This window comes from Anabrus simplex, chromosome 2, assembly GCF_040414725.1.
Source record: "Anabrus simplex isolate iqAnaSimp1 chromosome 2, ASM4041472v1, whole genome shotgun sequence".
Lineage (NCBI taxonomy): Eukaryota > Metazoa > Arthropoda > Insecta > Orthoptera > Tettigoniidae > Anabrus > Anabrus simplex.
The window spans coordinates 1,150,817,115-1,150,840,285 of NC_090266.1; the positions used below are offsets into that span (position 1 = coordinate 1,150,817,115).

Below are 23,171 nucleotides of genomic sequence, written 5' to 3' on the forward strand. Positions count from 1 at the left end.
AATAGGAATAGGAACACACAGTTCTAAAATGTTGTAAACATTAACATGGCCCAAATGCTGCTAAATTGTGTATGTTACAAGGAGGGATTAGGGAAACCCCACGACTCACTGCAGGTAGGACAGGCATTTGTTACACTTCCAGCTGCTCCTAGTGTCTTGAAGGTCATTCATCCCTGACACCCCCATTTGTAAAACTACCTTAAACTTTCAGTGGGAAGAGTCTCTCTCTACTTGTAAATACACTATAAGCAGTAGGTATTGAAGTATGGGTACAGTAATGGAATAAGTGCATCAAAGCTTGTGGAGATCAGATTGAAAAATAGTAAGATGATTCGAGTATCTCATCAAATTCTTCTTTAATAGTAACTTCTGATCTATTTACTAACTTGAATAGTAATGAGATAAAGCTTACAAAAAATTGTCAGTAAAATAGCACAGCACTCAAAAGATCAGAGTTGGCATCCTGGCATCAAAAAATATTTGTAAGTATCATCACAAAATGTATCAAAATAGCATTACAACACAGGAAAGTTAAATTAAATCAAAAAGTACAGAAGTATATCACTGTCATGTCAGAAAACAGCCTAAAGCAAAGCAAAACACCACCATTTATAACCAACCAAGTACAATAACTGAGCAATTGTTGTGTGTTATATTCATGAACATAAAGCACTGCCAAACATTAATATTGTGTGTGTGTGTGTGTGTGAGAGAGAGAGAGAGAGAGAGAGTCAGAGAGACAGAGAGAGAGAGAGAAATGGAAGATAACAAAAGTATGCAACCAATTCCCTTAAACGAGAACAAGGAAGCTTGCAAACCAGGTTACATTCAAAATTTATATGCCAGATAAAGAAACCAGCAATGCCACCAATTATCAAGCAATATAAGCACAGATGTTTTAATTAGCTACCACTGGGCATTAACCAGGATGTAAGCCATCTTGTAAAAGCAAATCAATAAGATAAAAGCAAAACGTTATTTAGCTCAAGAAAGGGATTTAAGAGAGATTTAAAACATGTTATTTTTGAGGAGGCATGGGCAGATCCCAACACAAGGGTTAGTCTGATTGTGTTCCTCCGTGGCCATACGAACCTCGAGAGGGGCCCAGCCACCTCGACAGCCCAAGCCCCCTCCTCGGCGAGGGGTGAACGCCGATGGAATGGCGTGCTGCCCCCTCGCCCGGACCCACGGCTACCCTTCTCGCTTTTGTCACCCCTCAGAGCTTTTGTACCCCCGCTACTATTTACTCCACCCTTGCTCTGGGCCATTTGTTTCACACCTGGAGCTTTTTTACACCTGAAAGTTTGGAAGCATTTATAATGATTACACGATGTCATTTTCTTTTAAAAATTCTTTCAAGTAAACATTTATCCTCTTTCCTTGAAATTAAGTTTTATATTTGTGTTATGGAACAGTAATAAAGAATGTTCCAGCAGCGTGCTAGAACACCTAACAGAGATCTTAAGAATCTACGAAACAATAGAGCATTTAACAAACTACAATTTATACAACCCATCACTGAAAGATGAAACAACAGAATTTTTTATATAAGAAACATCAGAACGAAGTAGTACAAGTTCAGCTGACATGCTGCTATAAACTTTAGGAAACAATAGCAATATGATAAGATTAAATAGAACTGCATGCATATACAGCTATAAAGGAAGATTTACAACATGTTATTTCCAATTAAATTAAAAACAATGGTACCCTAAGCCATTTGTCTATGTACATGATATTCTTCATGAAACTGATTTATCAAACAATGCTACTGATGCTAGAGGATGGATACACAGAACATAATTCAAGCAAAGCTACATTTCCTCCAAAACTAGAAAGGAAATTTTAAAAAAAAAATATATATATATATATATCAACCATGCTATTCTAATTCTATATATATATATAGAGAGAGAGACAAATAATACAAGTACCCGTGGACAATGAAAGCAAATGACCAGATCAATTAAGTGTGATTTCTCACTAGTATAGAACTTACTTTGAGCAAATACACGTGGCTTTTCTAGTGGGATCAGCAAAATCCCAATGACCCGTCTGCTGATGAGAAGTTGCATCCCCTATAATACAACTATGCTCCATTGGCTCGTGCTGTGTTGGATTAAGGGTACTGTCCTGCCAGACATGCTCAGGAAGACATGTTGCAGGTGACGGACTATGCTGCATAGATGCTGGATGGTGTCCACTGGCGGAGAAGGGAGATGGATTTTGAACACGCCCATTTACAGGACATGGTGAACAAGGAGGGGAAGTCACCACTGATGAGGGAGGTAGTCCAGACCCTGGAAGGCTAACAGACTTCATTACTACATCAGCCGCTGCTGTAGGCGATATTCCAGCAATACTCTGTGTAGGAGAAGCTTGTGGGTCATCCATGTCCGTCACTAACACATAACACGTTGGATAACGCATCTTCATACCACCCACAATTACTTCGACAGCTGGTGGCATGAAGATTTCTTCACCTCCAGGTTCACGACTTGAGCACTTAATGTCAATAGGGTAAAACTGGCGCCAATCCTCTAAATGTCTCTGCATCTGAACATCCATGGCTTTGTACACTTGACCCGTGAGTGTACCAGCCATTCCATATGGAGCCAACATAACTAAAAGTTTAAAAAGAAAAAAAAAGTAAAGCAAAGCATAAGAATATACACTTTTAACTCCATCACCACTAAATAAAACAATTCTCAGCAGTGTTTTTGTCCATTAATCCACGTGTTTTCATTAAGCAACACCTTAACAACTAAAGAGTCAATTACTACTTACCTGGTAAACCGGAAGAAGATGCCTGCGCCTGCTGCAGATGATGACGTGTAAGGCTGCGTACAAGAGGATGAGTGCGTACATCTATACTTGCACAAACCGTACTTTCACCATGTACAAAGAACGCGAACGAAAACGAGAAGTGGGTGCTGGAAAAGAATAAAATTATTGTGAGAGTGAATGATTATCTGCTATAGTTCAAAGTACACACGTATCTACAGAGATATAACAACAAGCATTTTTCCATGCCTTCTCTCTCTCTAACAATACTGGAACGCGTTGGCTTCGCTCATGTGAATAGTGTGGTCCACGAGTGAAGCTGGAGGGCAAAATGATCAACCTGACTCAATTTTCAATTCTCTCATCTTGTCTAGGGGCATCCTGGAAATGAGTACAGTTTTTAGCCCCAAGTTTTGTCTGGTTTACCTGAATAAACTGCAGCCTTACAGTTCCTACTTTGCAAGTGATAAATATCACGCCTGGCATTCACACCATCCATCACAAATTAGATGTCCCTTTCGACCACACGCTAGCATTCAGCATGCACCAACACCATCAAGCTGTGCTACTTACAACTTCACTTCACTAACAAGATTAATGAAGGCTTACTTTAAGTCAAGATACTCCAATCAAGTTGTTGTTTTACTGTAACATTTGATCTCTTCGCTATGGACTACACCAAAGGTTAAATCATCAATTACTTTTACAAGGCAAATATCACGAGCCAAAGACTTCAACCTGATGGTATCTGTTTTCCAATTTTATGATATTATTCCCGAATAAGGTCTAAATTAACTATTTTCATATCGCTGGAATGTATTTCCTAACATTCCGAAAAATGTAATATATAAAAACTCGAAATAGACCACTGCTACTATGCCCAGTACTATGTACCCTTGACACAACTATTTATCAACAGCTAACTGCTGTTATTGTTTTTATTCACAATAGTACCAAAAATTGCTTATTCATTTTTTTCTTTTTGACTGCTCCCATTTTCAGTTTGTAAACAAGTTAAGATATTCCAATCAAGTCGTCGGTTTATGCCAATGTCAAATCATCAATTACTTATTGCAAGCCAATAATCTTGAACCCAAGACTTCAACCAGATAGTATTTCAATTTTTAGGACTGGATTTCTGAATAAGGTCTCAATTAACACACTCATATAGCTGGAATATTTTCCCTAACATTCTGAAAAATTGTAATATTTAAAAATCCTAAACAGACCACTGCTACTAAGCACTGTGCTATGTACCTATGTCACAACTATTAATCAACAGCAAACGGCTAATATTGTTGTTATCCACAATAATACAAAAAATTGTTATTTAATTTTCCTTTAGACTGCTCCTATTTTAAGTATCATTATATTTTAATGATAAAACAGATGCCTGATTTAACCTTGAGGAGGTACAATGACCGAAGATGCCTTCTATGAAAGGTGAAACATGTCTCGCATTTCATAAGGTAATAAAGATTAAATCCTAATTGTATAAGACTAAAATGTATTGAATAGGTCGTTAAAAAAATGAATTAGCATCCTACAAGTATAGTTCCTACTTTGTCTCACGTGTCGACAATATATGAGCGATGGCAACTATGTACAAGGAACAAATTTAATAAACACATAGAATATTGCCGAGTATTGACATATAACACCACAATTGGCAATAAATGCTAATACTGCTGCCTCCAAGTGGTTCACAACTCAAACAAAGGTCTCAAAAACATGTGTGGTGCTACAACAGGGTACTTTGGATTCTGCATAGAGAGTTACAGCTAAAAGTGAGAATGTGAATATTTTAACATCGAATGCTGCTACTGGAGTCGGAAAGTGAAACACCATTAAAAATTAAGTATCAAAACAACACGTGCAGTGCTAGAGTTACCATAGATACAAATGTATGGAAATTAAATTCAGAGCTCACAGTGAAGCAACAATCAAAGACAATCTCACAGTCGGTACTTATGTGAAGGACGTTAAATTAGTTCACAACAAATGAAGGCAAAAAAGTACCAAACAAGCGCGTGTGTTAGCGAGAAATCAACAGTGGACCTGGGCGTGGTACTGGTGCCCCACGAGGGGAATTTGCTGGTCCCACTGTTTGCTTCTCTGGCTGAGGTGCATATTCATGAGGTGGATGTTTCTCAGCTCCTACTCAATGGATTGCAATAAAATCAAGTGTAGTAAAATTCCAGATGAGCCTAACATTGATATGTTTCATGAAAAATGGATTAGTAGTTTTTGCATTAATTCAATTTTCATACATGGATAAAACTTCCAATAATGATTGATATCATCTCCATATTGTATATACCATCAACCTTCTTAAAATCCTTGAATAAAAGCAGATATAAGGGCAGAAAATAGCATTCTTATTATATTAGTAAGATTATTACTATTGTTGTTATAACAAGGGGAAATTTTAAGGCAGAAGGATCCTATTTATGGTAATAAAAAATTCTACTTGTGCTACTACGCTGTAGAAAGCTAAAAGGAGAGATTATAGGCACGTAAGTAAAAATCCTTGAGAGATAAAAGGATAAAATAAATACATATCCAGTTGGTACTATATAACCCTATTTCATCTGCAGGGGTTAAAACCTAACTTTATGTGGCATAATTTTAAAAATGAATTTGACTACTAATCCTGTTACATCAAGGAGAGTTGGTACTAACTCAGTTACAGTTGGGGTTAAGTTAACACCTCCAATCAGCTGGGTTGAACTGCTAACTTGAGCCTAGAATCAAAATGGCCATTTTAAATCATGTGTTGGATGCAGATAGGTTTTATTCAGATAAGTTAAGTGGTGTTTCCAACAGAAATAGGCTTACAGGGAAGAACAATTTTCAAAATCTATCTGATGAACAATTTCTGGAGAAGTATGGACTTTCAAAAACAGTCATCAGTAAGCTCCTGGATGAAATTTGCCGAAAGGTTGTATTACACAACAGACAGAAACAAATCTATCTCCTCCATTCCAGGTATTGATTGTATCAAGATTTTATGTTACAAAGTCATTTCATATAATGGCCGGAGACAAGGTTGAGGTAACAAAACCTACAGTCAACAAAACTGTCTCTTAAAGTGTCAGCAGCTATAGCATTAATATTTTTGTAGAACTGTTTAAATTGCTTGGTATTTTGCTCTGCGCATGGACAATGCAATTAAATTCCCTGTTATATTTTTATACGTGTCATTTTTTTCTTTTAATCTCACATCATTAGGGTTCTTGCATTCCACAATGCTCTGATACTTAGTGACAAACTCTGAGTAATGTCCTTTTCAAAGTAAAAAAATATCTGTGACTCTGGTTTCTCTTTTGAATCTCTTCTATTTCCTTGATCTCTGTTCTGAGAATACATGTGAAAGAAAACAAAATAATGCCAAAAAAGAAATAAAAGAACTACAAAAGAAGTGTGTTCATAACCTCAACCTTTCAGTCACCTCTGACCTTTAGTGTACCGTAAAATAATTGTTTGCTTGTGACATCTGGTGAAGTACTTTGGACTTAGTTCTCGTAGACCTCATTTCATGCTCCAACCCTGGGTTTGTCAGTTCAGTTTAATATTTTAACTAGTTCGTTGCGAATGCATTTCACAAAGCTATTTAAGCAAACTAACCCTCTCTGGAAGCAAATTCCATACCAATTAAGGAGGGTGCTTCCCTTCAAAGGTTCTATGAAGTACACAGAATATACTTTACAAGAACGATAAGGCCTTACTTCTCAAATAATCAGTTTAAGGGCACGTGGAACAACAAAATTTTAAATAAAATCTGTATTTCATTTTTTAAATTTTGAATCTGTGATTTTCATTTTAAATTGTGTATGTATTACATTAATATAGCTACTGGAAGTGTATTTTAATTATTTATGTAAATAGGATTTATGCTCCACATCTTGAGAAGTGACTTTAAGAGCAATTTTCCGTAAGTTATTCTTTTAATTCTTTACAAACACGTTCTCAGCATATTTTAAATGCAAGAACTTGAAACTTCCTCATTTTCTTCATATTACAGTCATGCATGGGATGAAATGATATTTTGGTGATAAGTCGCACATTAGACGTATTATCAGACAAAAACCCGAGAATATATTTTTTAAAATAAGATATTCAATAAAAATCACAAACAAAAACAAAACAGCTTTTTCTCTCAAATTATTTCAGTTTTAAGACAGCCATTTAAAGCCTGTAAACATTTTAAATATCTAAAATTGAATAGGCTTTGAGAAAATTTTCCTTATTTGTTCTATGATTTAAGAAGAAGAATCATTTTACATCCCATTAATCACTCCTATCATTTTCAGACCCAGAGGTGCCAGATGTTTGCCCTGCAGGAGTTCTTTAGCATGCCAGTAAATTTACCGACGAGGCTAGTGTATGAGCATCTTCAAATACCATCGCACTGAGCCAGGACTGAACCCACCAATTTAAGCTCAGGTCAGCACTCTACTGCCTGAGCTACCGAGTCTAGCCAAATAATTTAACACTGCAACCATAGAGCATTCTGTGTCCCCTTAATACAAAGTTCTATTTTAACATCCATAGGAATGACAAAAACCAAGACATGGGAGCTAAAGAAGGCAGAGAAACAAGTTGCATACACACAAAAAATGACCAATAAATTACCATCAGATGCATTACAAGAAGGCAACATCGAGTGGACTAGATTCAAAGAAAGCATTGTCGGAGATGCAGTAGAAGTTTGTAGTAAAACTAATAGCAAATTGAAGGCAAAAAAACTCCTTGGTGGAACGATCGGGTGAAGATGCTGTGAAAGCGAAAAATGAAACCAGGAAAGCCAGAGACAAAGAAATGCAAAAAGGAAGTAATGAGAATGAATCTAGAGTAAACGAACTGCTGCAGAAATACAGAGATCAGAAGCTACGAATAAAGAAAATTGTGGCCAAAGAAAAACAGAAAGCTTGGACTGATTTCACAGATAAACTAGAGCAAGACTGCAAAGCTAATTCTAAACTACTTTACCGAACAATACAAAATATAAGGAGAGACAATGAATACATAACAGCAATAGAGGAACCAGATGGTAACATAGTTAGGGAAGAGACAGAAATAAGGAAGATAATGAAATCCTATTTTGATAATTTATACAACAGTACTGCGAAAGACTCCAATGATGTAACCACGCAGGTCAATTTAAGCTGCAATGCCTGACCAAGAGAGCCCGCCAACATGGAAGGAAGTAGAGACAGCCCTTAATAGTATGCCCAAAGAAAGATCAACAGGATTTGATGAAGTCGGTGCAGATATGATCAAAGCAACTGGTGTAATAGGAATACAGTGGCTTCATAGAGTAATTAATGCAATATGGAAGGATAGGAAAGTCCCAGATGATTGGAAAAAGGGAATAATAATAATATCTGTTTCAAAAAAGGAAGCCGAAAGAAATGTAGCAATTATAGAGGGATCACTTTATTGTCTCATGGTTTGAAAATATTTGAGAAAATACTTGAAAAGAGGCTAAGGAAAATAATAGAACCACAACTACAGGAAGAACAATGTGGATTCAGAGAACACCGATCAACTACCGATATCAAATTTGCACTTAGAATACTGTTAGAAAAGCATTGGGAGAAGGGCAAAGACAACACTAGTGTTTTTGTATCTCGAAAAAGCATTTGATAGTGTTCCAAGGAAGACTATATGGGAATGCTTAAGAAAGAAAAATGTACCCAAAGGGCTTATCCAGAAAGTTAAAATGCTTTACGAAAACTGCTGCAGTTGCATACAGATAGGAAACGGTAATTCTGATTGGTTCCAAACCACTAAAGGTGTGCAACAAGGCAGTCCCTTTCACCCTTACTTTTTATCACTGTCATGGATGAAGTCATGAAAGAAATTAAGCAGAAGAACAATATGGACATCAATGCATTTGCATTTGCAGATGATGTAGTAATTTGGGGAAATGCAGAGAAGGAAGTCCAAGAGAGGCTGAACACCTGGAATGAACATTTGAAAGCACACAGATTAACAATAAATAAATCGAAAGCTGTTACTATGTCTGCCAACAGGCAGAAGAAAGGAAAAATAATGCTGGAAGGTACACAGCAGGAAACAGTAGACCAATATAAATATCTTGGGTGCATCATTTCAAGTGATAACAGAATACAGCATGAGATTAACAACCGCATTCAAAAATCAGCTCAGTTTTACTATCAAGTTCGGAACCTCCCCTGGAACGAACAAGTTCCCTTAAGATCAAGGCAGATTCTATTCCTATCATACTTCACCCCCGTAGTAACATATGGCCTAGAAACCTGCACAACAACCCAACAAGTGGATAGCAAACTACAAGCTGCAGAAATGAAGTTCCTACGAACTATGGTACAGAAGACAAAAAGGGACAGGGTAAGGAATGAAAGAATAACGGAGGAAGCTGGTGTCTACCCACCCCTGAATGAAAAAGTAACAAGGGCCCATTTGAAATGGTTTGGCCATGTCAAACGAATGGACGATAGAAGGACAGCAAAACAATGGCTACACACAGTCGTGGCCGGAAAATGACCGGTAGGAAGATCTAGGAAGAGATGGATGGACCAAGTAAAAGAGGACATAGGAACAAGAGGAGTCAGCTGGGATGTCGTCTTGAGAGAAGAGTGGTACATGGACAGACAGAAGTGGAGAGAGCTCGTAAACTACACCCGGGCAACTGAAGTGGAAAACTGATGATGATGATGATGATGATGATGATGATGATGAGGAATGACATGAAATATTTCTGCACATTCCAATAATGTCAAACCACATGCAGAAATCTGAATATAGCAAATAAAAGTGTCATGCTTGCAAAGCAGCTTTGATTGGACCAAACAGATAGGTCTTAGGGAAGCTAATATAATGACAACCTCAATCCGCTTTTAATGTATAGTCGCTCACAAAAAAAGTGCATGGTACTGCATCTGCCACCATCTGCCCCTCTGTCCCAAAAGAGTGCACTCAGGGTAACAAATGGCACAGTTTTAATTTGAAACACAACGTAACCAATGTTGACGTTTGAAATTTCCTGCGATTTTTATTCATTTTCACTCAGCAGATAGGATTTAGCTACCTTCCGACACTCCTCAAGATGAACTATGATTACCTGCTAAGCAATGGTCACAGTTCACAGCCAGGAGCTATGCCAAAGAGAATAATAAAAATTTAAAGGAAATGAAGTTGGTCGTCCTGTTTCTGATCGCTCCTATACTCGCGCTGCTCTTTCTGGGATCCTATCACATTGTAGAAGAAGTTAAAAGTGCATGTGTTCTGTGTTAAGTATTTTATTTATGATCCTGTGTCTCGCCCCTCATCATTATGCCTAAGAAAATATATAATATTTCAGACAATTTAAAACAACCAAATGTAGAAGAATTTGACCCAGTTAACTGAAAAGTGGAGCGTACCATCAGTCACAGAAGTGGGGCAGACTTTGAGGACTGTATTGGATATTTTTTTTCTCTCTCTAGTTTGCTTTACGTCGCACTGACAAAGATAGGTCTTATGGCGGCGAAGGGATAGGAAAGGCCTGGGAATGGGAAGGAAGCAGCCGTGGCCTTAATTAAGGTACAGCCCCAGTATTTGGTGTGAAAATGGGAAACCATGGAAAAGGGCTGCCGACAGTGGGATTCGAACCCACTATCTCCCGGATGCAAGCTTACAGCTGTGTGCTCCTAACCGCACGGCCAAATCGCCCGGTCTGTATCGGAATAAAAATGCCTAAAGCTGCAACATTGGTGAAATGCTCGTCAGGTATTGCTTACATCCTTTAGAAAAAAGTGTATAGATAGACAAGAATAGGAATTGGCTGCCCAATAAGTGAACATTCATGTTTCACACTATTTAACAGAATCAAGGCTTCAAATCTTGAAATCAAATCATCTCTCTCATAAAAATATTTTTGGATAAGCCGGGCTTGAAAAATTTTCTTCTGACATGAGTGCCAGTTCTGAAATTCAGGCACCACAATAATACAAACATAGTGTGATGCGTAGTTTAGCCCTAAATTGTAGTTACTGTATAAAAAAGGTACAAACTTTTCTAATGATGAGCTGCTCATGTTATTAAATATTAAATTATTATGGCTGTCCAACTCATCTGAGGACCTAAAATTGTTATTTATTAGATTAATTAAATTAAAATTTATCTCACAATGAACACTTCAAGGTGATAACAATACTATGCAATTAGCCTAAATTAAGATCTCTCTATTTTCTTTACATAACTTTGCAAAAAAAATTCCATAACTTCATTCCCTTGCCAAGCATTTTGAATTCATATCATTTGTGTAGATTGCTTTGCTTTGATTGCTTGTTGTCTTAAGGGGCCTAACAGTTGCTTTGATTTACTTTTTCAAAGTCCAATGGTAGAACTCGCAAGTTCTTAACATACTGCACCAAAGTTTCAATCTCATTTTCTCCATATTTCTCCAGTCCCTTCCCTTCTGGCCAAATGAAAGTGTTCAGTACCATAGTGCACATTTTAATGCTATATTCGCTCTTCAGAAACCTTTCCTCTATGCGTTTTGCTCCATCTTGCACTAAAGCTTTTTCTAGTCAGCTTGAAGAGCTCTGTGGATAAGAAATTTACTTGTTCTCAGACTAAGTGCAAAGCCATAGTGATCAATGCTTTTAACATTGCATGCTGAAAAGGAGATAATATTTAAAAGGTTCACCCTTTTGTATACTAACTACAGTAAGCAAAACTTTTAGTGATACCTGGGACCCTACTGCTGAATCGGTAGACCTTGGTTATCCTCGAGATTCGTATTGGCAAACTTTGGAACACACAGTATGAATCGCCGTGAGACAACTTGCATAAACTTTACGTACTAGTACTGTTGTTTACACCACAAAGTCAAAATATAGAATTCATGCTAGGAACAAGATTCACATAGAGAAATGTTTTATAATGTGGAGTGACACAGTTGTTGGCTTAAGGTAATAAAGGTTTAGAAAATTCATATCGACTGATCATACTATCGATTCAGTTCAGATTTCATTTGCATTCGGTTGGCAGTACTACCGGAACCGAGAGAGCTCCCCTTACTCCTCAACCCGTAAAACCAGGTATCACTAAAAGTTTGGCGTACTGTACTGTGTACTTCTACTGGGAAATAAATTTTCAACTATTTATTGAAATATTGCCACTCTAAGCATCACCAATGGGAAGTTATGACCTAACCACCTGAATACAGTCTTCTTAACAAATTGTTCTAATAGCTGTCTATAAAACCTGTACCCCCACCTGAAAAACTGTAATTCCTTGACAACAAACTAGTTCAATTTAAAAACTTTGATAAATATTTTAATGTTTTCACAACTCCCTTTAACTAAATGCTCCCATTCAGATTCTAATATCATCCAGTACAGAGACAAAATAAATTATCAAAATCACAACAAAAACATTAATAACAGCTTGAACAACAACTGCAACAACAAATAGTAGAACAATTTTGAAGCAAATTAACAATTAATATAAGGTTACTTGTTTAACATAATTTCCATTATTTTAAATTTATGAGACACTAGGGTGTTTAGATTTTGTCCTGCAGGAGTTTTTGATGTGCAGGGTGACCACATTCTTGAAGGTTTAGAACAGAACATCTGTTTACAAAACCATTTTTAATGTAGTGCCACCAACTAAAGATTTTTTATTTGTTTCAATTACAACTACAAGCTACTGAAGGATGCATTTTAGTCACTCTTTTGCAGTCTCCATACAATTTTAATTTTACTCAAGAATGTTCAATTAATCACTTAAGAGGAAATCACCTTCAGCACTATACATCCAAAATAAATATTTTTCCTCGAGAGTTAGAAACTAATAAATGAAACTAATAATATGCTGTATCTTTGTAAATCATAACTAAAATATGAATCAAGATCTCTAGAAATAAAGAGAAGGCAGAGCATACAGAGAACTCATTTCTTTGCATACAAAATCACTGAGCTTTATACTGTCGGGTGTGTGCGATTTTATTTGTAAAAACATTTGGGAAATGGGACAAAACAGAAAACCGACAGGACAGTAAAAAATAACGGGTCTGTCCTGGTGAAAACTGAAGGTCACCCTGCTAATGTGCTGGAAACCAAAAACACAGCTGTCTCATTTAAACACCATCAAATACCACCAACCCAAGCCAGGATCAAACAACCTATATCCAGAATAGATAAACATTATCACAGTTTAGAAAGACCAAATGCGGAGTTCTTTTCCTTGTTTTACTTATCAATACAATTCGCAGAATACTTGGGGAGGATTAATGATTGTGAAAATGACTAACTTATCAACTAATCAAGATAATTTATCCAATATGTATATAATTTGCAACATCAAAGACATTTACAGAAGGCTAAGGGAAGTAAGTGATGGTACACAAATGGAGGGGAAAGGAAACAAGATTTCTACAGAAAAATACCCAGAAAATATCCGTACCTAAGAGGCAAAAGGGCGTATGTACATTTTTGTTGATTCTGAGTTTAGGCCAGTTTTGAGTTCCGTATAATCGAACACATCTATGGAATAAAGCTAATTGCCTGTTGCCATTCCCAGTGGATTTAGAGTGTGATATACAGGCAGTAGTCCAGAGTGCTTTTAGGAGGAAAAAATGCATGAGGGACATCCGCCTTTGGCAGGAAACTCTTTGGTGCTGCAAGGCTGCATGTGGGACATTTGCATTTTCTCTTCTACATAATTTCTCCATGGAAAGAAACAGTTAATAGATATTTGGCCTATTCCTTGTATTATTGGAATATGATACCAACGTCTGCTTATTATTGCAAATGCAATTATTGTTTATTTATTTATTTATTTATTTATTCACAAAGCACAAGATACAGCTACACTGAGCAAATTTCACTTGCACTGCCAACAGACTATTTAACCAACGTAAACTTTCATAATAAAATATAACAAACATAACAAAATATAACAAGATCAGGTACACAGCCTACTAATAACAACTGTCCAAATCGAAAACCATAAGAATGTCCATATTCATAGCCAAGTCGTCGTGGGTCAAGATGGCGGTATAATCCCTTCACATCAACTTATCTTTAAGAGGCTATTTACACACCTCTCGAATACACTTTTATTCGATGCTATATCGAGTTCTTGTCTCCTGTTAATATTGTTAAAGAGTGTCGGGAGGCGGATTAGGAAAGATCGTTGAAGTATTGAGTGCTGAGTGTGGGGAATGTGGAGAAGGTCTTTGGTTCGGGTGGAGCGGGAAGGAACGCGGAGAGAGAAGAGTGAGACAAGATGTTCCGAGCGGTAATGCCCATTTAAGATCCCGTGGAGGAAACTCAGGTCAGCTACCTGTCGCCTGATGTGCAGCGGTGACATATTAATTGCCATTAATACCTGCTGCGTAGACAGATTTCTGAGCTTGGGGTTTCTGTTCCTTACAATTGCAGCAAAGAAGGACACTGCTCTGTCTAACTGCTTAGTATTGGAGGGGGAGGCTGTTGTCCAAATAGGAGAGCAGTAGTTTAAGAGAGGTTGAATGATCGTGAGGAAGAAGTGACGAAGAGCAATGGGGTCAGAAATTTCTGTGAAGCGATAGAGAATGCCTAGTAATTTCATGGCCTTGGTTGTATATGTTTCTATGTGGGTCTTAAATTGTAATTTTGTATCAAATATTACACCTAGGTCACGCTGTTGCGTAACTACGGTGATGGGCTTGTCGAGTAGGTAATATGATGTCGGTAGAGGAGATTTACGTAGTGTTATGGTCATGTGGCTGCATTTTTGTGGATTGGGGATAAGTTTCCAAGTACGGCACCAGTTCGAGAGGGCATTAAGTGAGGACTGTAGCAGAGCTGCATCTCCTGGATTCCTGATCTCCCTAAATATCTTGCAGTCGTCAGCAAAGAGTAGGGTATTGGCTGTTTCGTTGAGTTCGGACGGCAGATCGTCCATAAACAAAGAAAACAGCAAGGGGCCAAGAGTACTGCCTTGTGGGACACCGGACGTGACTGGTAACCATGAGGATGAAGTGCCTGATATTACCACTCTCTGCCAACGGTTATGTAGGAAGCCAGAAAGAAGGGTCAGAAGACTGCCATGTATATTAAATCGTTCGGAGAGTTTATGGAGCAACAGAGTATGGTCTACAGAATCGAAAGCTTTCGAAATGTCTACGTAGCAGATATCCAGCTGCGATTTAGCTGCAATGGCGTGTGATGCAAAGCTATGCAGAGTGGCTAGGTTTGTTAGACAAGAGCCACCTGGTAGAAAACCATGCTGCTTGGTTGAGATATACGGCAACGTGAATGCGAGGAGACGCTGGTGTATAATTTTTTCAAAGATAAAGGATAGTGTGGGGAGAATAGAAATTGGTCGGTAAGATGAAACATTAAATTTGTTGCCTGATTTGAGAAGTGGAACAATATTTGCCTGTTTCCAGGTATTAGGAAAATAGTCCGCGGCAAAACATCTGTTAAATAATTTAGATAGAGGGACGCAAAGAGTACTGGCAGTATTTTTTAGGAAAAGAGGACCTATAGTGTCGGCACCGGTAGCTTTGTTGATACGAAGAGTTTGAAGAAGGTCATGAACTTCACTTGGTGTGGTAGTTATGCTTGATAGGGTTCTGTTTGAGGCTGTACCAATGGGTGGGAGCGGTTGGTTTTGTAAGGGAATTGGAATAAATAATAGAAGACATGCACTATCGCATGCGAATCAGCAGGAAAAAAACAGTGCAAGTATTGCAAGCCACATTGTTGTTGTTTGAGTCATCAATCCATATACTGGTTTGATGCAGCTCTCCAAGCCACCCTATCCTGTGCCAACCTTTTCATTTTGACGTAACTATTGCATCCTACATCTGCTCTAATCTGCTTGTCATATTCATACCTTGGTCTACCCCTACCATTTTTACCGCTTACACTACCTTCAAAAACCTTCTGAACAAGTCCTGGATGTCTTAAGATGTGTCCTATCATTCTATCTCTTCTTCTCGTCAAATTTAGCCAAATCGATCTCCTCTCACCAATTCGATTCAGTATCTCTTCATTAGTAATTCGATCTATCAATCTCACCTTCAGCATTCTTCTGCAACACCATGTTTCAAAAGCTTCTATTCTCTTTCTTTCCGAGCTAGTTACCGTCCATGTTTCACTTCCATACAATGCCACGCTCCAGATGAAAGTCTTCAGAAACATCCAATTCCTATATCAATGTTTGAAGTGAGCAAATTTCTTTTCTTAAGAAAGCTCTTCCTTGCTTGTGCTAGTCTGCATTTTATGTCCTCCTTACTTCCGCCATCGTTAGTTATTTTACTACCCAAGTAACAATATTCATCTACTTCTTTTAAGACTTCATTTCCTAATCTAATATTTCCTGCATCACCTGCCTTCGTTCGACTGCACTCCATTACTTTTGTTTTGGACTTCTTTATCTTCATCTTGTACTCCTTACCAAAGACTTTGCCCATACCATTCAGCAGCTTCTCGAGATCTTCTGCAGTCTCAGATAAAATAACAATATCATAGGCAAATCTCAAGGTCTTGATTTCCTCTCCTTGGATTGTGATTCCCTTTCCAAATTCCCCTTTGATTTCCTTTACTGCCTGTTATATGTAAACACTGAAAAGGAGGGGGAAAAGACTGCAGCCTCGCCTCACTCCTTTCTGGATTGCTGCTGCTTTATAATAATAATAATGTTATTTGTTTTACGTCCCACTAACTACTTTTTTAAGGTCTTCGGAGACGCCGAGGTGCCGGAATTTAGTCCCGCGGGAGTTCTTTTACGTGCCAGTAAATCTACCGACACGGGGCTGTCGTATTTGAGCACCTTCAAATACCACCGGACTGAGCCAGGATCGAACCTGCCAAGTTGGGGTTAGAAGGCCAGCGCCTTAACCGTCTGAGCCACTCAGCCCGGCAGCTGCTGCTTTTTCAAAGCCCTCGATTCTTATCACGGCAGACTGATTTTTATACAGATTGTAGGTAATTCTTCGTTCTCGTTATCTGATCCCAACCACCTTCAGAATCTTAAATCGCTTGGTCCAATCAACATTATTGAATGTCTTTTATAGATCTACGAACGCTATATACGAGGGCTTGTCAGTAATTTAGAGGGAATGTCATCAATTCCAGCTGCCTTGTCCCTATTTAGGTTTCTCACAGCTCCGTCAAACTCTGACCTCAAAATTGGGTCTCCCACTTCATCAGCATCAACACACTCTTCTTGTTCCAGCACTAAATAGTCTACATCTTTACCTTGATACAACTGTTGGATATGTTCCTGCCATCTTTCTGCTTTGTCTTCTTTCCCTAGAAGTGGCTTTCCATCTGAGCTTTTAACATTCATACTCATACACCTAGATTTTCCTTTCTCCAAAGATTTCCTTGATTTTCCTGTATGCAGCATCTACCTTTCCAAGGACCATACAACTTCCGACATCCTTGCGCTTCTCTTTCAGCCATTCTTCCTTAGCTACCTTTCACTTTCTATCCACTTCATTCTTTAATCTCCTGTATTCTTTTCTGCCCTCTTCATTTCTAGCATTCTTGTATTTCTGTCGTTCATCAATCAGGTCTAGTATCACATGAGTTATCCATTGATTCTTAGTTGATCTTTTCTTCCTTCCTAACATTTCTGCAGCAGCCCTACTGACTTCATTTTTCATAACTATCCACTCTTCCTCTATTGTGTTTCCTTCAGACTTTTCATTTAGTCCTTGTGCAACATGTTCTTTGAAACATTCTCTCACTCTCATTTCTTTCAACTTGTCTAGATCCCATCTCCTTGCATTCCTTCCTTTCTTCAATTGCTTCATGACCAACAAGTTGTGGTCAGAGTCCACGTCTGCTGCTGGGAAAGTTTTGCAATCCAACACCTGGTTTCTGAATCTCTGCCTGAAGTCTATTTGATACCTTCCAGTGTCTCCAGGTCTCGTCCAAGTACACAGCCGTCGTTTGTGGTGTTTGAACCAAGTATTGGCAAGGACTCGATTGAGATCAGTGCAGAATTCAACCAGCCAACTTCCTCTTTTGTTCCTTTGTCCCAATCTGAATTCTCCTACTGTATTACCTTCTCTTCCTTGGCCTACCACTACATTCCAGTTTCCCATCACATTTAGATTCTCGTCACCTTTTTACATATTGTATTGAATCTTCTATCTCTTCATGTATTCTTTCGATTTCTTTATCATCCGCTGAGCTAGTAGGCATATAGACCTGCACTATTGTGGTGGGTATTGGTTTTGGGGTCTATCTTGACGACAATAATTCTTTCACTATGCTGGTCATAGTAGCTTACCCGCTGCCCTATTTTCTTATTCATTATTAAACCAACTCCTGCATTTCTCCGGTTTGATTTTGTGTTGATAATTCGGTAGTTGCCTGACGAAAAATGCTGTTCTTCCTGACAACGTACTTCACTTATACCAACACCCAACTTTAGTCAATCCATCTCCCTTTCCACATTCTCTAACCTACCACAACAATTCAAACTTCTAACATTCCTCCAACTTGCAGAAAGTCCATCTTCCTGATGATTGCCCCCTCTCGTGTAGTCCCCACCTGGAGATCCAAATGGGGGACTAGTTTACCTCCAGAGTATTTTACCCGGGAGGAAGCAATCATTAGTACATCATTCATACAGAGAGAGCTGCATGTCCTCGGGAGTTAGTTACAGCTGTAGTTTCCCATTGCTTTCAGCCATGTAGCAGTATGAACACAGCTAAGCCATGTTGAGTATGAGTATTATTATTATTATTATTATTATTATTATTATTATTATTATTATTATTATTATTATTATTAAGCCATATCGGTCAATCATCTAGACTGCCCCCCTCGCAACTTCCGAACGGTTGCTACCCCCCTTTCAATAAATCATTCCTTAGTCTGGTCTCTCAACAGATACCCATCCGATATGGTTGCACCTGTGGCTCAGCTATCTTTGTTTGAATGTATGCAAAATTATAGACCAGGCATGTCAAGGTCATGAGCTGACTGACAGCTCTGTACACATGAGAAACAGCTGTTACAAGCGCTAGCCCAGGATGTTATCAGATAGTGCATGCCTGGAGGAGTGTACATTTCTTGTTCGTAACTACGGTACTCCTGCAATTCATGTGTATATTCTTTCATATAAGGACATATATAATTAAATGCTTTCAGCACGGTGTTTGCATAAAACAAGTGAAATACCATGCTTTGTAATCGCTTTGCACTAGGAAACTAAATAACTACTTTAAAGGTTGCCATACAGTACGAAGTGCAAAATAAAAGGCTTTTTTTGCGCTTACCATGCTTAACTGTTCCACGAACAATTATGAAGCAGAGTAACACCAAATACTATGCCACTTCTGTGGCAAAACTTCATGTTTTTATACACTTAAACAAAGGAAAATAGGCTTTGATGAAAGTTTCTTATACACGAGTACACAAATACACACACTAACAAATTACTTGTGTCAGTCCTTATGCCACAGCCTATGTAGCTAGGCATGCACAGCCTGAGTTAGCAACGGGGGGGGGGGGGGGGGAAGACTTTTGGCCGCATGCACAGGTATTTCTAGCACGGGCATTGCACTTACGGAGGGCAGGGTTTGAGACCTTTGCTACAGACTATTGTAAAATGAATAGTTTTCGCAGAGGAAAGATGATGCTGCAACTTGCTCTCATGCAAGCATGTGAAGTGAGGGGTAAATATTTCATGTTTTTTACTGAAGAGTTCTGAGCCTTCATTTTGTTACTGATTATGCTTTGTGAATTCAGGCCCTTATCACCAACTTTGATGTTCAGAATGGAAGTAATAGTCACTTCAACTGATACAAATTAGATCCTGTTAATGTATGCTGTATTGGTGGTAATATCTTATTCATTGTTACTGTACCTGTTTTAGTGCTATTTATCAACATTAAACTAATACCCACACATCGCTAACATTTAAAAAAATCAGAAAAATTAGAAACATGTGGATGTATAACATATGGGCGACTTGCAAGAATGACAATATGCATCTGACTTCTCTAACTTCAACCCATATTACAAACCCCAAGGCAGAGAAAGCAGTGGGCTTTCTACAGTCAGTCAGTTTGATACTTTTGTACCCACGACATTAAGCCTATCATCATCATCATCAAGTTTCTTTTAATTTCAGAACATCAAAATAACTCAACGGAGGCATGTTGGTTACCTGCAACTAACGGAAATGTAAAAGGAGAAATGTATAAAATACATAGTCGTATTTTCATCTTCTGGCCAAAGTTAATGCATGGCTTCACTGAACAATTTAGCTACAGTGACATGGTTCACAGCAGTTATTTCCTTACATGCCAGCTAATAAGCATGTTCACAAACAGTTTTGTCCTCCTTCAACACACCAACTACAACATTTCCTACTTTTCTGCCATTTGATTCAATGGTTTCATCAATGGTCACCCACAGGTTTTCGCTAGTACATACTCCCCGAATTCCTTGTAAAGTTTCTTTGTAACATTTTGGGATATAGTTTTTCCTGAATGTGGATTTGTCTGGAGCAGAGATGCTCACCTGGGCGCCCGTTGAGGCTAGCCTAGTGTAGCCGGGCTGATGTGGCGCAAATGCGGGCAGCTTACATAGCAAGCATACGTCACAGTGAAGCGAGAGAGCGAACATAATTTGCAGGAAAGGGATCGGTGACTTTCAATTGTCATTACGTCATTACGTAGCTCTCTTCCACTATTCAGCGATATGCTGAATGGGGTGCAGTATTTAAGGAAAAGGAACCGCTATCATCGCAGGAAAACGAACCTTTCCAAGATATTCCTGTTTGATTCATACTGTGCTCGATACAGTCAGTTTTATTTTCTTATATGTACACATTCAAAGAAAACTAACACGTTATAATTTTTGTGCTACAATTTACAAAGGTACAGGGTCTAAGCGTACAAGCTACGATTTACAATTTCTTGGATGGGAATGACAGTATTTCCATTTCTTAAAAAGTAACATTCTGTTATTCACTATTTGCTTGTGATGATGTTTAAAGGGGCTTAACATTGAAGGTCATCGGCCCTGTTATTCATTAAGCAAAAAGTTATGTACAGTATTTACATAATTCAACAAGTTGACTGGTTGATTTTGCACAGTGTTGTAGTGTTGTTTGAATTTCCATATTCACTGAATTTGAAATAGTATTTAAAACTTGGCAGGCGTCCGATGATAATAGCTAGCCTCTAAATGATGAGGGAGTTTCCTCACGTGGGGGGACGTACCAGTAGCTATTTACTATCCAAGATTAAAGTACAACAACAATGTAAATTTATCAAATAGATGTACAGTATACCTACAAATAAATAATCTAACTGATGCTATTCCCGGTAAGCATGACTGGATTGTTGGTGAGTTTCTCAGATAATTTAAACTCGAGCAACCACAAGCCACAGCTAACCTTAACTCTGTATTATATCATATTAGAAATTCTTCTAAGCACCTCTTAAAATTATACTGTGAAAATTGTACTTCATTACGTACATTACCAAAATATTTGAGGCTGTAGACTTCTTTATTGTATCCGATCAAAATACATGAACTGGAATGAACATAAATAACTTATTTCTTACAACGTAAATTGAAAATGACGTGGATTTCTGCCCTCTTTCTTTCATTATTTTCTGCCTCCATTTCAAACTCTAGTATTGCTGCAGTGATTGAGAGTGAGTGGGAGAACTTTGCTGAATCTTCATAGCTTGTGACGTAACTACGTCACTGTGGCCGAATAGCATACGCTCATCGCCTGCCTGCCCGCCCGCCCACCCACCCACCCGCTTACAGTGCTGGGCACCCAAGGGACGAAATCCCCAGCGTGAGCACCTCTGGTCTGGAGGCTGAATCTTCATGTATTTGGTTAGGAAATTTCTGTCCTGATTATTTATTTTGTCAGGAGGAATATTGGTGCGAATGAATGTTCTACATAAAACTAAATAATACTAGAAGGATTTCGATGGGCCTAAATTTGAGGACGGGGGTTCATCTATTAGTAATTGTCGCGAACGCATACACGAAGCAGCAGCTACGTACTTATTTCCAGACGAATGCTGGGTTACTTTAGAATGTTGACCAGCACTTACTGTTTTACCACACGGTTGGCAAAATAATACTTTTACATCAGAAGTGAAAATGTTTTTAAATTTCTCTAAGTATATTTGAAGATGCAATCTTTTACTCAATTTCACTTTTGGCATTGCTTTGCAGGTTAAGACAAACACATGTATGGTGAATTACCATTTCAAAGAAATAAAGAAAGAAATTCAGAAAAAATTCACATGACCACAGGAATGATGCATGGACCTGACAACTAACCTTACTCTTCGGAGCGACACAATCCCATTACCTCCTGTTGGGGGAATATCTTCCCTCTCCCCACAGCTCAGTTTAATTTATGATATTCCCCATCACCTTATCCCTCCGCAATCACCTTTCACTGACATTCTATAAACAAAACCTGAGCTGGCTGACTAATACAAGCAAATTAGAATTCTAACTGAGTCATAGAGGGAAACAACTTGTGCAAAAAATCAAATCGCTCTCTAAAAATAACTACGTAGCCAGTGACCAGCAAGTCATCGAACTTCTGGAGGGAAGTCCATACACAGCCACAACATTCAGAAATATGACATTAGCTACGCTGTTAGAAACAAGTCCGTAATCTTAAAATGAGAATGTGTGCACCATTTTATAACAATGTAGCATTTTAAATTTTATTGAGAAACAAATATTGTTGATTTATGTGCTTTAATATGGATTTTCTTAAAATATGTATTTTTTAATATGTGAAAATGTTTTTTTTAAATGTGAAATGCGATTAGATTTTTACACTTGAGGATACACAATTGGAATAATAAACTTTGTAAACTGTGTTACAACATTCGAAAGAAAAATATGTAATTATATAAATACCCGCTCCCTAATAATTAAGTTTATGAATCCTCTGTGTGTCACTGCCAAGTATGTAAGGATTTCTATGTATAAAAATATGAACGCTGTAGTCTACATGTTATCAAAGTGGAAAATCTAAGCTAACCAGTAAAATACCAAAGACAGTGATGCAAAATGTAACATCTTCATATTTTAAAATACCCACAATATGAGAGCCATTATTCCAGACGAAGGACAGAAAGGAAGTATCTTAATATTTCAATTATGTACAGAGCATGTGTCACAGAATGCAAGGAAATTAACGTCCCTGAAGAAAATATAGCCAAAGAATGGTCATATAGAAATATTTTATAAAAATTACAATCTCTCTTTTCAGTTCCCTAACAAAGACACCTGCAACGATCGTGACTGGTTCCGAAAGCAATCGAAAGATGCTGGAAATGAGGAAAAGCAGAATATTGGAAAAGAATTGGAAAATCACCATAGGGAAGTTGATGGCAAGTACAG

General features: G+C 38.0%; 1 protein-coding gene across 2 annotated transcripts in view; it reads right to left on the reverse strand.

Annotated features, from left to right (window-relative positions):
- Window positions 1–23,171, reverse strand: part of skd (mediator complex subunit skuld) — an 888,725-nt gene that overhangs the window by 504,483 nt on the left and 361,071 nt on the right. The window contains exons 5-7 of one of the 2 annotated variants that reach the window (XM_067142111.2): window positions 2,788–2,933; window positions 2,000–2,624; window positions 1,093–1,296 (exon numbers count right to left, since the gene is read on the reverse strand). In XM_067142111.2, the coding sequence (XP_066998212.1) occupies window positions 1,093–1,296; window positions 2,000–2,624; window positions 2,788–2,933 (975 nt within the window). The remainder of the gene's footprint in view (window positions 1–1,092; window positions 1,297–1,999; window positions 2,625–2,787; window positions 2,934–23,171) is intronic. The other variant, XM_067142112.2, reaches the window with a different exon arrangement.